An 18,088-nucleotide genomic window follows, 5' to 3' on the forward strand; every position below is an offset into this window, starting at 1 on the left:
ACTAGCTTAGATTGGCACCATGGATAATTTTGGCCAATGGATGTGTTTCTGTGCTATATGACTCTATGGTTCTAAATCTCTTCTGGAGAAGGGTTAGGCAATAGGCCAAAAGCTCTCATTCTATGCTGTAATATATACTTCCATTGTTCCCCCTGCTCAGTGTTAAGATGAGGAAGGGGAGTAATGTGTCTGAAATTATGGAAGGCAAAATTACTCAGAGTCCTTCTCAACAGCTCTTCGCCCTTCTTTATGAAAATACATGGATGTTCTCTAAGACAAGATAAGGAGTTTCCCAGCTCCACCACAACACACCACCCCCAACTATTCCAACACTGACACAAACTCTACCATCAATAATCTTGTGTGAAACATAGAACACTACAGCACAGTTCAAGCCCTTAGGCCCATGATGTTGTGCAGACCTTTTTAATCTACTCTGAGATCAATCTAATCCTTCCCTCCTACATAGCCATCTATTTTTCTATCATTCATGTGCCTATCTAAGAATTTGTTAAGTGTCCCTAATGTATCTGCCTCTACTACCACCCCTGGTAGGGCATCCACACACATACCACTCTCTATGTAAAATTATTACCTCTGACATTCCCCTATCCTTTCCTCCAATCACCTTAAAAATGTACCCCTTGTTTAGTCATTTCTGCCCTCAGAAACTGTGTCTGGCTATCTACTTGATCTATGCCTCTTATCTTGTACACCTCAAGTCATCTTTCATCTTCTTTTGCTCCAAAGAGAATGCTCTAGTTTGATCAACCTATCCTCATAAGACATGCTCCCTAATCCAGGCAGCATCCTGGTAAAACTTCTTTGCACCTTCTTCCACATCTTTCCTATAAGGAGGTGACCAAAACTCAAAACAATATTTCAAGTGTGGTTTAACCAGGCTTGTACAGAACGACAGCATCACCTCATGGGTCTTGAACTCAACTCCTGGCTTATGAAAGCCAACACACCATATGCCTTCTTAACAACCCTATCAACCTATGCGTCAACTTTGAGGGATCTATGGACCTAGTCCCCAAGATCCCTCTGTTCCTCCACACAGCCAAGAATCCTGCCATTAATCCTGTATTCTGTCTTCAAAATTGACCTTCCAGAGTGAATCACTTCACTCTTTTCCAGTTGAATTCCATCTGTCTCTTTTCAGCCCAGCTCTGAATCTTGTCAATGTCCTGTTGTAACCTACAACAACCTCCAATCTTCATGTCATCCACAAACTTACTAACCCACCCTTCCACTTCTTCATCTGAGTAATTTTATAGGGGTCCCAGTTCACATCCCTGCAGTAACTACTGGTCACTCACCTCCAGGCAAAAAACTCTCCATCTACAACTACCCTCTGCTTTTTATGGGCAATCAATGCTGAATCCACACAGCCAAGTTTCCTTGGATCCTATTTCTCCTGACTTTCTGAATGAGCCTATTATGGGAAACCTCATCAAATGCCTTACTAAAATCCATATACACCACATCACTATTCTACCTTCGTCAGATATGCCTTGTTACATCCTCAAGGAATTCAATCATACATGTGAGGCATAACCTACCCCTCACAAAGCCATGCTGATTATCCCTAATTGGACTATGCTTCTTCAAATGCTCATAAGTCCCACTTTGAAGAAACTTGTCCAATAATTTGCCTAATACTGAAGTAAGGCTCACCAGTCTATAATTCCTAGGGATATCGCTACTCCCATTCCTGAACAGAGGAATAACACTTGCCACCCTCTAATCAATTGGTACTATTCCTGTCACCAGTGCAAATGTAAAGGTCATCGATAAAGGTGCAGCAATCTCTCCCCTCACTTCCTGTAGTAACCTGGAGACTTACTGTATTTATATTCATATTTTTCTTAAGTTCCAGCACATCATCTTTCTTAATGTCAACATGTCCTAGCATATCAGCTTGCTTTACATTCTCCTCATACATTTCAAGGTTCCTCTTACTGGTGTATACTGAAGCAATGTATTTATTAAGGGCTTCCCCTACCTCCTTCAACTCCTGGCACATGTATTCTCTTCTATCTCTGATCAGTTCTACCCTCCCTCTAATCGTCCTCCTGTTCTTCACATAGGTGTAGAATGCCTTAGGGTTTTCCTAAATCCCACTCACCAAAGCCTTCTCATGCCCCTTCTGGCTCTCTTAAATCCATTCCTAAGCTCCTTTTTGTCTACCTTGCAAATCCCTGGAACCCTGTTTGATTCTTGCTTCCTAAACCCTAAGTAATCATTTTCTTCCTCTAGACTACAGTAGATATTCTACATCTCATGTCAAGATTGATTCCTCCATTCTACCATCCTTTCCCTGCCACAAACTTATCCATAATCCCATGTAAGTGCTCCCTAAACAAAACTCCATATTTATGTTATACATTTCCCTGAGTAAATCAGTTCCAAATGTATGATCCCAAGTTCCTGCCTAATAGCATCATAATTCCCCCCTCCCAATTAAATACTTTCCCATATCGTCTGCTCCTATCCCTCTCCAAGGCTATGGTGAACATGGAGAAATCTCTCATGAAACTATACACAAGCACCAGACAGTGTCTTGAGTAGAAGCAAAGGATGAATTAACTTTTAGTATGCGTTAACTGGGTATGAGTTGCATTGTGAAAGAGTTGGCACCCTGTTCACTAATTTCTGCTCAAGTTCACGAGTGAATCAGATTTAACATGTCGTATAAGTCATGAAATTTGTTAACTTTGCAGCAGCAGTAGAATGCAAAACATAATAATATAGAAAAACAAACTGAATTATAGTATATAATATAGTATGAATGTTAAATTAAATATAGTATAGAGTATGTATATTAATTTAAACAGCAAAAAATGAAAGAGTAATGAGATAATGTTTGTGGGTTCAATGTCCATTCAGAAATTGGATGGCAGAGGGGAAGAAGCTTTTCCTGACTCACTGAGTGTGTGCCTTCAGGCTTCTGTATCTCCTACCTGATGGTAACAATGAGAAGGGGGCATATCCTGGGTGGTGGAGATCCTTAACGATGGATACCACCTTTTTGAGGTACCACTCCTTGAAGGTGTCTTGGATACTACGGAGGTTACTACCCATGATGGAGCTGACTAATTTTACAACTCTCTACAACTCACTTTGATCCTGTGCAGTTGAACCCACCGCCCCCCGCCCCATACCAGACTGTGATGCAGCTGGTAAGAATGCTCTCCACAGTACATCTGTAGAAATTTTCAAGTGTTTTAAGGAGACATACCAAATCTCCTCAAAGTCCTAATGAAATACGTATAGCGACTGTTTTGCCTTCTTTATAGCTGCATCGATATGTTGGGACTGGGTTAAGTCCTCAAAGATATTAACACCCTGGAACTCACTCTCTCCACTTCTGATCTCTCGTCTTACTCTTTCCGAAGTCCACAATCAGCTCTTTGGTCTTACTGACGTTGAGGGCAAGGTTGTTGCTGTGACACAACTCATCTAGCTGGTATATCTCATTTACTTACACCCTCTCATCATCATCTGAGATTCTGCCAACAATGGTTGTATCATCAGCAAATTTACAGATGGGATTTGAACTGTGCCTTGTCACCCAGTTATGGGTGTAGGGAGAGAAAAGCAGTGGGCTAAGCACACATCCTTGAGGTGCATCAGAGTTGATCATCAGCAAGGTGGAGATGTTATTACCAATTCGCACAGATTGTGGTCTTCCAGTTAGGAAGTCGACAATCCAGATGCAGAGGGAGGTACAGAGGCCCAGGTTCTGTAGGAATGATGGTGTTAAATGCTGAGCTACAGTCAATAAATGGCATCCTGATACAGGTATTTGTATTGTCCACTTGATCCAAGGCCACATGGAGAACCATTGCGATTGTGTCCACTGTAGACCCATCACAGTGATAAGTAAATTGCAGAGGGTCCAGGTCCTTGCTGAGGCAAGAGTTAATTCTAGCCATGACCAACATCTCAAAGCACTTCATCACTGCAGCTGTGAGTGCAACTGAATGATTGTCATTAAGGCATCTCACTCTGTTCTTCTTGGGCACTGGTATAATTGTTGCCCTTTTGAAGTAGGTGGGAACTTCCAATTGTAGCAGTGGGAGATTGAAATAGGCTCTCTTATCATTTTGTGAACCATTAGTTTTCCAACATACCTACTTCTGCTGGTCTTTGAGCTGCGGACATTGACCTTCCAAATATTGAAAGCCTTCCATTTTCTGGAAAACATTGATTACAAACAGGATATTAGTAACACTAAAATTATAGAGGAAAAGCCCTGTCTTTAAATCAAACCCTGGTATCTGACTACCTTTCACTGAATTTTATCCTTTCTACAAGTCCTGTATTAAAATCTGCTGTCATGAATCTTTCAGCCAAGCTGAACTTACATATCATCTATTGGAGTGTAGTTAACTGTCAGCAAGGCTGACCTAAACATAAGACTCAGATTATTCTAACATCTCAGGGTTGGTTAAGGGTTACTTGCTGCACAGTTCAAAATTGACAAAGAGTGCCTATTTGCAACCAAGTGAGTGGCAAAGGTGAAGCAAATTCACCTTTGGGAATTCTGCACAGCCACTTGGGAAGGTTGAGACTTTTCTTGTGGGAAAAATGGAGTCTTAGGCTCACTAAAGGGGATTACCTCTGGTTTGCTTCTTCCCAGGAGGTAAACTGTGATCATTTCCACTCTCAGATCCCAGTTAAGATGGTGTCAAGGCACCACCCAGGTGTGATTGGCATCAGGCCTTTTCATAGGGCATTGGTGAGTCAATAACAATACAATCTGACATTAATGAACCATGGATACAAGAGACTGTAGATACAGGAATCTGGAGTAACAAGCAATCCACTGTCTCCAACCTTCACCCTCCCTTCCACCCCATTCCAATTCCACCTGCCTCTCATTTTCTCTTTGTCTGTCTCAATCTATCATCTACCTCCCACTGTTTTCTAACTCCATTTCCTCCCCTTCCTCCCAGTGCAATGTATTTGTCATCTCATGCCTCTCCTCAGTCCACTAATCACCTTGAACTTCTGTCTTCCCTTCTCCTTTTTATATTGGTCATCCCCCTTGCCATTCCCAGTCTTATTAAAGGGTTTTAACCCAAAATGTCAACAATTCCTTTCCTCCCACAGATGCTGCTCAGTCCATTGAGTTTCTCCAGCAGACTGCTTGGTGATAAATGTTCTAGATTGTTTTAGTAAAATCTCTCATCATTAACATTTTTGAACATTAACAGAATTTATTCCATAACTAATGGTGAATTTATATTCCATAACTAACAACTGTATCAAGGAAATACAACTGCATTGTGGAAATAATTTTATTCTTAATTGTGCACTGTATCCATTCTTACTAGACACATGCTTTTAAAATCCTCACCAATTATTACTTCACATTCCAGTCAAGCTTTCTGTGGTGCATTTTCAGACATGGAATGTTTTCCTGGACAGCACTAAGACCATAAGACCATAAGACCATAAGACAAAGGAGCAGAAGTAGGCCATTGAGTCTGCTCCGCCATTTTATCATGAGCTGATCCATTTTATCCTATTTAGTCCCACTGCCCCGCCTTCTCACCATAACCTTTGATGCCCTGGCTACTCAGATACCTATCAATCTCTGCCTTAAATACACCCAATGACTTGGCCTCCACTGCTGCCCGTGGCAACAAATTCCATAGATTCACCACCCTCAGACTAAAAAAATTTCTTCGCATTTCTGTTCTGAAAGGGCGCCCTTCAATCCTGAAGTCATGCCCTCTTGTACTAGACTCCCCCATCATGGGAAACAACTTTGCCACATCCACTCTGTCCATGCCTTTTAACATTCAAAATGTTTCTATGAGGTCTCCCCTCATTCTTCTAAACTCCAAGGAATACAGTCCAAGAGCAGACAAACGTTCCTCATATGTTAACCCTCTCATTCCCAGAATCATTCTAGTGAATCTTCTCTGTACCCTCTCCAATGTCAGCACATTCTTTCTTAAATAAGGAGACCAAAACTGCCCACAGTACTCCAAGTGAGGTCTCACCAGCGCCTTATAGAGCCTCAACATCACATCCCTGCTCCTATACTCTATTCCTCTAGAAATGAATGCCAACATTGCATTCGCCTTCTTCACTACTGACTCAACCTGGAGGTTAACTTTAAGGGAATCCTGTACGAGGACTCCCAAGTCCCGTTGCATCTCAGAACTTTGAATTCTTTCCCCATTTAAATAATAGTCCGCCCGTTTATTTTTTCTGCCAAAGTGCATAACCATACACTTTCCAACATTGTATTTCATTTGCCACTTCTCTGCCCATTCTTCCAATCTATCCAAGTCTCTCTGCAGACTCTCCGTTTCCTCAGCACTACCGGCCCCTCCACCTATCTTTGTATCGTCAGCAAACTTAGCCACAAAGCCATCTATTCCATAATCCAAATCGTTGATGTACAATGTAAAAAGAAGCAGCCCCAACACTGATCCCTGTGGAACACCACTGGTAACCGGCAGCCAACCAGAATAGGATCCCTTTATTCCCACTCTGTTTCCTGCTAATCAGCCAACGCTCTATCCACGTATGTAACTTCCCTGTAATTTCCTAAACATGGGAACGGTCTGGTTGTTTAAAATGAAGAGGACCAATGTGCAGGGTTATGTGTTGACTGTTAGGATGTGAGATTGAAGCATTCTTTCAAAGAGCTGACACAAACAATGAGGAGCCAGAGGGTTCCTTCTGTGCTGATAGATCCTACAATGCTGTAGATTGTGAAGCTTTTCCTTTGATAGAATGGCAGCTCCCAGAGTCAGAGTAATAGAAACAGGTCACTTGGCTCATCTAGTCCATGCTGAACTGTTATTCTGCCCAGTCCCATCAACATGCACCTGGAACATAGCCCTATATATCCCTCCCATCTTTGTACTTATACATGCTTCCTTATAACCTATGTATTTATTTACTGAGGTACTGCGCAGGATAGGCACTTCTGGCCCTTCGAGCAGCACTGCCCAGCAACCTCCGGTTTAACCCTAGTCTAATCATGGGACAATTTACAACAACCGATTAGCCTACTAACCAGTACATCTTTGGATTGTGGGAGTAACCCAGAGCACCCAGAGAAAACACATGCATTCCACATAGAGGACATACAGACTCCTTACAGATGACGTCGGAATTGAATCTTGAACTCCAGAGTCCCGAGCTGTAACAGCATTGTGCTAACCACTACGCTACAGTGGCACCCTCCTTAAATGTTGCAATCAACCCACATCCACCACTTTTGCTGGCAGATCATTCCACAATCACACCAACCCCTGACCCTCAGGCTTCCCTTATATATTTCACCTTTAACCCTTACTTTGTGAACTCTAGTTCTAGTCTCACCCAACCTCAGTGGAGAATGTCTGGTTGCCTTTACCCTATCAATATTCATGATTTTGTATACTTCTATCAAATTTCCCTTTTCTCTTATGCTCCAGGGAACAAAGTCCTAACCTATGCAAACGTTTCCTATAACTCTGGTGGATAATCACCCGGACCAGATTAACTGCACCCTAGGATTCTGAAAGAGGTAGCAGTAGAGATTGTGGAGGCATTAGTAATGATCTTTCAAAAATCATTGGAGTCTGGCATGTTGCAAGAAGACTGGAAAATTGCAAATGTCACTTCATTATTTAAGAAAGGAGGAAGGCAGTAGAAAAGAAATTATAGACCAGTTAGCCTAGGAAGATGTTGGAGTCAATTGTTAAGGATGAGGTTATGGAATACTTGGAAACAGAGAAGATAGGACAAAGGCAGCATGGTTTCCTTAAGGGAAAATCTTGCCTGATGAACCTGTTGGAATTCTTTGAGGAGATTACATATAGGACAGATAAAGAGGATGCAGTGGATGTTGTATATTTGGACTTTCAGAAGGCCTTTGACAAGGCGCCACACATGAGGCTGCTTACCAATTTAAGAGCCCATGGTATTACAGGAAAGTTACTGGCATGGTTAGAGCATTGGCTGATTGGTAGGAGGCATCAAGTGAGAATAAAAGGATCTTTTCCTGGTTGGCTGCCAGTGACTAATGGTGTTCTGCAGGGGTCAGTGTTGGGACCACTTCTTTTTGTGCTGTATATCAATGATTTAGATGATTGAATAGATAGCTTTGTTTCCAAGTTTGCAGATGATATTAAGATTTGTGGAGGGCAAGTAGTGTTGAGGAAACAGGTAGGCTGCAGAAGGACTTGGACAGATCATGACAATGGGCGAGAGAGTGGTAAATGAAATACAATGTTGGAAAATGCATGGTCATGCACTCTGGTAGGAGAAATAAATGTACAGACTATTTTCTTTTAATGGGAGAAGATCTAAAAATCTGAGATGCATAGGGACTTGGGAGTACTTGTGCAGAACACCATAAAGATTAACTTGCAGGTAGAGTCGGTGGTGAAGAAGGCAAGTGTAATGTTCACATTCATTTCAAGAGGTCCAGAATACAACAGCAGGGATGTGATGCTGAGGCTTTATAAGGCACTGGTGAGACCTCTCGAGTATTGTGAACTGTTTTGGGCTCCTCATCTAAGAAACGATGTGCCAGAATTAGAGATGGTTCAGAGGAGGTTCACAAGAATGATTCTGGGAATGAAGGGTTATCAAATGAGGAACATTTGACAGCTCTGTGTCTGTACTCAGTGGAAGGATGAGGGGGGATCTCATTGAAACCTTTTGAATGCTGAAAGGCCTAGACAGAGGAGATTTGGAAAGGATGTTTCCCATGGTGGGGTGTCTAGGACAAGAGGTTATAGCCTCAGGATGGAGGGGTGTCCATTTAAAACAGATGTGGAGAAATTTCTTTAGCCAGAGGGTGGTGAATTTGTGGAATTTATTACCACAGGCAGCTCTGGAAGCCAGGTCGTTGGGTGTATTTAAGACAGAGATTGATAGGTTCTTGATTGGACACAGCATCAAAGATTACAGGGAGAAGACCGGGGAGTGGGGCTGAGGAAGGGAAAAAAAGGATCAGCCATAATTGAATGGCGAAGCAAACTCAACGGGCCAAATGGACTAATTCTACTCCCATGTCTTTTGGCCTTATGTTCACGGCAACATCCTTGTAAATTTTCTGTGTATTCTTTCACTCTCACTGATATCTTTCCTGTAGATAGATTACCAGAACTGTACAAAATACTCCAAACTTGGCCTCTTCATTGACTTAAACAATCTCAACAAAACATCCCAACTTTGTTTTATGAAGGCCAATGTGCCAAAAGCTCTCTTAATTACCCTATCTACTTGTGATGCCACTTTCTAAGAATTAAGGATCCTAATTCCCTGATCCCTCTGTTCTACCACACACTACAGCGCGGGAAGGAGATCAACTCCTCGAGCTTGCAAATGACAGCGGGCTGAAAAGTATGTTTGACATAACATCTCTGCTGGCATTCTGGATCAAAGTCAAGGCTAAATATCCTGAGATAGCCACGAAAGAACTGAAAACGTTGCTTCCATTTCCAACATATCTCTGCAATAAATGCGACTAAAACTAAACAGACTGGACATAAGGAACCTCCTTCGAGTATCGCTGTCTCCCATCACCCCTCGATAGGACCGCCTTGTTGCAGGAAACAAGCCCAGGGCTCCCACTGATTCAGCGATACTGGTGTGTTGCAATGATTTTATATGTTCATACGGGGAAAATATGTGCTGTGTGTTTAATATCCAAACGTTACTTAAAATGTTATGATGCTAATGACTGATAAGTGACTTATATAACCATATAACAAATACGGCATGGAAATAGGCAATCTCGGCCCTTCTAGTCCGTGCCAAAAGCTACTCTCACCTAGTCCCACCGACCTGCGCTCAGCCCATACCCCTCCATTCCTTTCCTGTCCATATACCCATCCAATTTTTCTTGAAATGATGATATCGAACCTGCCTCTACCACTTCTACTGGAAGTTCTTTCAACACTTCAAACTCCCCGTCCTCCCCTGATGATTGACTTATCACTACATTCATGCGAGGAAAATATGCGCTGTGTGTTTAATATTAAATTCGTTAGATAAACCCTTTTAGAAACGAAATTGAGTGTATTAGCCCCTTATTACCAATATTCCGGTCGTGAAGAACACCCCCCGCCCCCGAACAGAATTGCCAAAAAACGCTTTGCAGAGAATAATATCGGCAGGTACACATATGCGCACTGGTGCCCGCGCAAGGCTTCATGGTCATTGTAGTCTTTCATTGACTGCTACTCTTGTCCGTTGGCAACCCTATCCCCACCCCCACCCCCGGGTTGGCCGGTCCGCAAGAATATTGTCAATATTAAACTGGTCCGCAGCGCAAAAAAGGTTGGGGACCCCTGCTATAGACTATGTTCATATCTCAAGTAAATACAGATGCAAGAAATTTATTTAAGATCTCCCCCATCTCTTTTGGCTCCATGTATAGATAACCATGCTGATCTCCAAGCAGACCGATTTTGTCCCTTACTATCCTCATTATTAATATATCTGTGGAAGCTCTTGGGATTCTCCTTCAGCATCATGCCTTTTTTTTTAAATAGCTCTGCTGATTTCCCTCATGTGTCCTCTCGCAATTCTTATACTCCTCAGGTGCTTTATTAGTTACTTGCTGTCTATACCTACTATGCACCTCCTTCTTCTTAACAAGGGCCTCAATATCCCTCAAAACTCTAAACCTGTTAGCTTTGCCTTTTTTTCCCTAACAGGAACATACAAACTCTGTACTCTCAAAGTTCCACTTTTGAAGGCCTCCTACTTACCAATCATCCCTTTGCCAGAAAACAAACAATCCCAATCCACACTTGCCAAATCCTTTCTGATGCCATCAAAATTGACCTTTCTCCAGTTTAGAATCTCAACCTGAGGACCAGTCTTACCCTTCTCCATAATTATCTTGAAACTAATGGAATTATGATCACAAAGCAGACCCAAAGTGTTCCTCCACACATGCTTCTGTCACCTGCCCCATCTCATTCCCTAACAGGAGATCCAGTATCGCACTCTCTAGTTGGGACCTCTATATAGGAACCTCTTGGTTCCTGTCTTTATATGTGGGCTTAATATCATCTTTCCCCACAACCACTTCACTCTTTACCTGGCACTCTGGTTCCCATCCACCTACAACTTTAGTTTAAACTCCACTGCTCTAATTATGCATTAAGAAAAAAAAACTTAACAGAAATTACCTTAGCCTCCACTTCTTGCTGAAGCCTCTTGAGCCAAAACATCAAGCTCCCTAACTAACCATGTCCCACTCCATCAATGGCCTCTCCCACAATGGCTGCTCCACTTAAACATAACTTCATTTTTATTGGTCCTTGCCAAATGCCCAATTACCCAGCAATCTCAAGTCCTCTGAATATCCCAACTAGCCTTGTTTGCTTTTTAAATCTCATACTCACTTGTCACAAGCAACAGCTCATGCAATCTCAAGTCGCCAAATATGCATCACTGCTGATCCCTCTTCATCTAACTTTGCTCGTGTACCTACACAGCTTCTTTTAAAGTAGTGGTCCTACTTGTCTTTGCATTATTCTCATTCCACCTCAGTTTAGAAGCACTCCCACCACTGAATGTTCAACCATATAATCAAGCTGTTATATTGTTAATTGTTCAATAGTGTGTCTGTTCCAACACACTGAACAAAAATAAAGGATCCCAATGAGCAATGTTGAAAGACGACAGCAGCTGAACACAACAACCTACCTCTAAATGGTGTAAGACCCATTTCACAACTTAAGCACTCTGTCTGGTCTGCCACTTAGTGCAGTCCTGAGAGAGTGCTGTACTTTATGTAAAACTGTATAACAAAGATAGATTGAAATAATCATATTCTCACATTTGAGAAATGGAGCAGACCTGTAGTTTCTAGACTAGTCTTTAGCCTTCAGCCCACACCAGTGCAAACCAATCATCTGGGCATTTGCCAAATTACTATATAGGGGTCCGTGCAGTGGCGAACAACTAATCGGATTTCACATCAAATAAAATTATGAATATTGAGAGGGATAACAAGATAATTAATACACTTCATATTGTATTTAGGGGAAACTTTGAAGCAAATTAATATTAATTAATAAAGGTAGACAATCTACTGGTGATAGCAGGGAGTCACAGATTATAATCCATTCTGTGCAGTTTACAAAGTATATTTACCTGATGTTCCTGTCTCCTGAAACCACCAAGTCTAATCTTTGTCATAATACTAATGGAAGGAAATTGAACCATCTGGAGGAACCCACACATATCCAGAGAGAACCTGCAAGCTTTGCACATCAGAGGACAAGATTGAACCTGTGTTGCTGGATTTACTAGTCACACTACTGTGTTGTTTCCATTACTTCCCCTCCTACAGCACAGTTCTCCCTTGATCCTGCCCCTCCGTTATTGCAACAATCCCTCTGAATAGCCTAGAAGTGCAGCACACCTTCAGCACTGCCCATCTATTTCATGTATAAAAATCCTACATAAAATAGTGGATACAGCCCAGTACATCACAGGTAAAGCCCTCCCAACCATTAGGCACATCAACACTACATGAAACACTGTAGCAGGAAAGCAGCATCCATCATCAGGGACCCCACCACCCAGGATATGCTTTCTTCTTGCTGCTGCCATCATGAAAGCACAGCAGCTTCAGGACTCACACCACCAGGCTCAGAAACCGTTATTACTCCTCAGCCATCAAGCTCTTGAACCAGAGGGGATAACTTCACTGAACTTCACACCCAATCATTAAAATGTTCCCACAACCATTGGACACACTTTCAAGGACTCGTCATCTCAAGTTCTCGATATATATTATTTATTTTTTTAACTTGAAGCTTGTTTTCTTCTGCACTCTGGTAATTATTCTACAGATTTATTGAATATGGCAACAAGAAATTGAATCTCAGGGTTGTATATGGTGACATACATGTATTTTAATAATAAATTTACTTTGAAATTTGATCTGAACGTGCAGCCCTTCCCTAGCACTGTCTCTCCAATAGCCCAGTCACTCCTGGTAGTTCATGCTTGGCACAGGCTCTCTGACAGCAAGAACACTCAGTGCAGAAATTAGATTTTGAGTTTATATTTTATGCTTCAGTTTATTGATGCTATATAAAGATTAACTTTATTTGTCAAATGCACATCAAAACATACAGTGAAATAAGTCATCTGTGTCAATGACCAACAATGTCTGAAGGGGCAGCCCGCAAATGTCAATGCTTCTGGCGCCAATAAAGCATGCCCACAACTTATTAACCCTAATTCGTATGTCTTTGGAATGTGGGAGGAAACCAGAGCACCCAGAGGAAATCCACACAGTTATGGAGAGAACATACAAACTACTTACAGATAATGGGGGGAATTGAACCCCGATCACTGATCATTGGTACTGTAATTTGATGCTCTAACTGCAATACTAATGTGCTGCCCCAGAAATCTGTCTCATTCAGAACCCATAGAACTATCCAAGACAGGAAAGTGGAAACATAATAGACTACTGATACTGTGATCTGAAGCAATAAACAATCTGCTGGTGAAATTCAGTTAGGCAAGCAGCAGCTGTGGGGTAAGAGAAATTGTCAGTGTTTTGAGTGGAAACCCTTCGACTGGTTTGGATGCATGGTCTCAGCACAAATCATCAATTGTCCATTTCCCTCTAAAGTTGCAGCCTGGTAAAACTGTCGCATTAACCTTGATGGGGGTGACAAATGGATATCAGTGGTGAAAGAATGAGGATATTGGACAAAATCAAGAGCAGAGTAACTACTAAATAGTGAAAATCCAGAGGCAGTTGTGGTTCAAAGAAATTCATGAATGCAAAGAATAAAATCATAGAAATCACCACAGAAGGAGCCTATTAAGCATTGTGTCTTTAGTTATTGAAGTATCCATCTGAATTCTACTACTAGAATGATTACCAACGCCTTGTGAGTTACAATATTCAGTTCTTGAATCAACGTTAAAAACTCTCATCACGAAAGTTTAGCAAGGCTATAACCTCTTTGATCACTTTGTTCTGAAACTGATTTTCTTTATTTTTGTTCTAAGTGTGCTCCTTCTTGCAAATCTGTGTATACTTTATGTTTAATGTATGTTTTTCTTGTGTGTTCTGCTTATGATGCCATATACCTGTGATGCAGCTGCAAGTTTTTCAATGCACCGGTACATACCTGTATTTGTGCATGTGACAAATGCTTTGACTTCAAGTATGAACAATAGCTTTCAATCTTTCACTGCTCCAGTCCTCAATCACTCTCTAAAAGAAGAATAAATTCTTCTCAGCTCTCCTCCTTTCTTATACTGATTTCTTTAGATCAGGTTATTGAACACTATCTGCTCTTTCTCAGCCTCATTATTTTATATATCTCAGATCTCTTCTCAAGTGCAATTCTTCCGAGATAAAAATATTCCAGTGCAGCCAACCTTACCTGAAATTTTCTACTCCTGGCAATATTCCTATAGATCTCTTCTGCACCTTCTCTAATGTCATGACGTTTGTTTTCTAGAATGTAGTGACAGAGATTCAGAGTTCTTGAGCTGTAGGTAAACTATTGTTTCCTATAGTCCTAGTTTAACCTTCCAAATCTAGTATTGTCTGCCTCAGCTAATAATCAAATGTATCTTCCAAGCTTTCTTACCACACCCATTTATGTGGATTGTTAAGCGCTGTCTTCATTACAAGTGAATAAAACTGATATTTTACAATTAGAACACGAAGGGATGGAAGATATTATTCAGTTATACAGAGCCCTGTTTAGAAAACAGTTATGTTTAGATCACAGCCTTCAACTTTATATCAACAATTTAGATTAATTCTGTGACATACTACCTGAACTTCACAAAGACAGGCAGTTGATGAATCTTGTAAAAAAGATATCGTTCCAGCAACCAATCCAATACTGAAATGGTTTCTATTCCATCGTTTTCAGTTATAGAGGTGACCTGCAAATCAAATCATCACGGAAAGTTAGATGTATGAGAATGAAAGGCAACTTGGTAGAAGAGTTTAGAATTATGAGGAGCATGAATAAGGCAAATGATAACAGTCTTCCTCAAGTAGGGAGTCCAAAAATAGGGTCATAGATTTAGGATGAGCGAAAAAAGATTTAAAAAGGGAGCTGAGAAGTAACTTTTTCAACTGGAGGGTGGTGAGAATATGGAATGAGCTGCCGGAGGTGGTTGAGACAGGTACAATTGTATCATTAAGAAGCACTTGAATAGGTACATAGAGAGGCAGGGCTTAGATGGATGTGTGCCAAAAGCAGGAAATTGGGACTAGATTGGTGGGCAACATGGTTGGCATGGAATTGTTGGGATGAAGGCTCTGTTTCTGAACTGTATTGTTCCAAGACTTTTTGACTCTAATAAGGCTGTAATCATAACTGAAGCTATTTCAGGGATGGAACAAAGTTCAGCATTCAGAGCTGTTCGAAATGCTTTTCATTTATTTAAAGAATAACATTTGTTGCCCAAATGCCCTTGAACTCAATAATTTTCTAACCCATATCAGAGGACAGTTAAAGGAATAAGCACCAATCATTCCAGGTAATCTTTATTGGGCAACCATAGTCAGTGCAGATTGGAAATAATATCTCCTCCTTGCTGACACTCAACACCAGTACACCTCAAGGATGCGTTCCTAGTCCCCTGCTCTCCTCTCTGCATCTATGACTGTGTGGCTAGGCACAGCTCAAACAGCATCTATAAATTTGCCGATAACACAACTATTGTTGGCAAAACTTCAGGTGATAATGCGAGGGCGTACAGGAGTGAGGTAGATACCACTAGTTGAGTGGCATCACAACAATAACTTTGCACACAATTTCAGTAAGACAAAGGAATTGATGTGGACTTCAGGAAGGAGAAGTCAAAGAAACACACATCAATCCTCATCAAGGGATCAGCTGTGGAAAGGGTGAGTATTTTCAAGTTCCTGCATGTCAATGTCTTTGAAAATCTAACCTGGGCCCAACATATTGATGAAATTACTAAGAAAGCACAACAGCAGCTATATTTCGTTAGGAATCTGAGGTGATTTGGTATGCCAAAGAAATTTGAGGGGAGATTTACAAAGGAGTAAAACTTCACTACTGGTTTGGATAGGTAAATAGAGGAAAGATTATCAAATGATTCAACTCAAAAGATAAAATTTTGAACAAAGATTCAAAGGGTTTGTGAGGATATTTTTCTATTCTGGCAACAGTTATGGAGAGGAATATATGGGTGTAAGGGTGTAGTGAATAAAATAGCAAGAGTTTGGATATGTACTTGAGAGAATAATTTACAGGGAGCCAGTGAGGGATTGAGGAAATGGGCTGAAAGGATTGCTCTAATAGGACTATCATAGGCTTGCCTATTTGAATGATCTCCTGTGCCAATTTCTGAATAAAAGGCTAATGCTTCAGGAAGAACATCATGACAGGAGCACTGCCCTACACTGATCTATCATTTGCTTTTCAGTTACCTATGAATCAGCTCTGAATTGAGTGCAGTTTCCGTGTCTAGAATCAAACAGCACAGGAGGGACTGATTCAGCTGATAATGCCTATGCCAGTGTTTGACAAGAGATGTCCTATTAGACCTACACCTTCCCTTCTCCACACAGTGCATATCTACCATCTAACAATCTTAACTCTCCAATATCTCACAATTCTTCTCTAAACAATACTGTTTTGTTAATTTATGTGGTGTGGGAATTGCTGGACCATTCAAATTCCACATGTACATTGAAATCAGGCCACTGGAGGTGTGAGCCAGCAGCTCTACTAGCCACAGCATCATTTTGTCAAACACACTACACTTATAGAAAAATCCATTCTGGCAGCTCTCTTCACTGAAGCATTGCAGTCCTTCCTGACACTGCTTTCATGTGTTCTGAGTATAAGGTGCTAGGAATTATCCCTACTGAGATCTGTCCAAATAAAAAATGTTTAATAAAGGAGAATTGAGTCATGTTGACAAACCGGATCCATTGTTGGCCTGGTGATAGACAGCAAAGAGTAATAATGGATGGTTTTATTTTCTGACTGGAAGTTTATAACAAGTGGTATACTGCAGGGATACTGCTTTGTAGCATATACATACTATGTAACAAGAATGTAGAGGAATACAGATAAAAATGGAGGAACTAAGCTAGCAGCTATGAGGGAAGTGAAACATTTTAGGCCAAGACCCTTCATTGACTTCTTATTCCCTTTCATAGATGCTGCCTAACCTGCTGAGTTCCCTCAGCATTTTGTGTACATTGCTCAAGATTTCCTGCATTTGCCAAATCCTTTGCATCTCTGATGAGAATATAGTGGTCTGATGAGCAAGTTTGCAGAGCATGAAAATTGATTGAGTCATACGTAGCAAATTAGGTTGTTGACAGATACAGTATATTGATCAACTGGAAAATTGGGCAGAGTGGTGGAAAATGGAATTAATCTAGACATGCAAAATAATGTACTTTATGAAGTCAATCGCAGCAAGACATACTGAGCAAATGACGAACTTAGAAGCAGTTTTTTTTTATTATTATATAAACATTGAAATCTTGGAGCGCAAGTCCATAATTCCCTAAAAGTGACAATGCAGGTAGATAGGGTACAATTTTTAAAAGGCCAATGAATTGAGTATAAGAGTTAGTTCATTATTTTACAACTGTACAAAACATTGATTGGATATTCAGGGCAATGTTCGAGGCCCTAAAGTTTAGAATTAGACATGAAGACAGTCTTCAGTTTCACTTGCAAACTGTCAAGTAATGAAGCTGTTCTTGTCTGCATGCAGCAGGATCTAAACAACATTTACATAGGCACTGATGATTGGCAGGCAGCATTTGAACTACCAAAGAAAATCTCACCATAGTGTCATAGAAACACAGAATCATACAGCACAGAAACTTATGGCCCACCTTGTACTGAGTATATTGACTGTGATGCCTATCTGTGCCAATTCCATTGGCCTCTATTTGGTCTATATCCCTCTACTTAGAGTATTGTACACAGTTCTGGAAGGAAGAGAGACTGGTTGCATTTAATTTATTCTCACCAAAATGAAGGAAGTTGAGAGGTGACCTTATATGGATTTATTAAATCTGAAGGGACACAGATAGGATAATGTCTTTTTCTCA

At 40.9% G+C, this 18,088-nt stretch overlaps 1 protein-coding gene across 1 annotated transcript in view; it reads right to left on the minus strand.

Moving 5' to 3' along the window:
• The window catches only part of LOC140193014 (dynein axonemal heavy chain 6-like), a gene marked incomplete at its 3' end in the record, with an annotated part of 382,778 nt that overhangs the window by 339,384 nt on the left and 25,306 nt on the right, over window positions 1–18,088 (minus strand). The window contains exons 5-6 of the mRNA XM_072250467.1: window positions 14,804–14,916; window positions 4,140–4,202 (exon numbers count right to left, since the gene is read on the minus strand). Coding sequence (XP_072106568.1) covers window positions 4,140–4,202; window positions 14,804–14,916 — 176 coding nt within the window. The remainder of the gene's footprint in view (window positions 1–4,139; window positions 4,203–14,803; window positions 14,917–18,088) is intronic.

Source organism: Mobula birostris, unplaced genomic scaffold, assembly GCF_030028105.1.
Source record: "Mobula birostris isolate sMobBir1 unplaced genomic scaffold, sMobBir1.hap1 scaffold_348, whole genome shotgun sequence".
Classification (NCBI taxonomy): Eukaryota; Metazoa; Chordata; class Chondrichthyes; order Myliobatiformes; family Myliobatidae; genus Mobula; species Mobula birostris.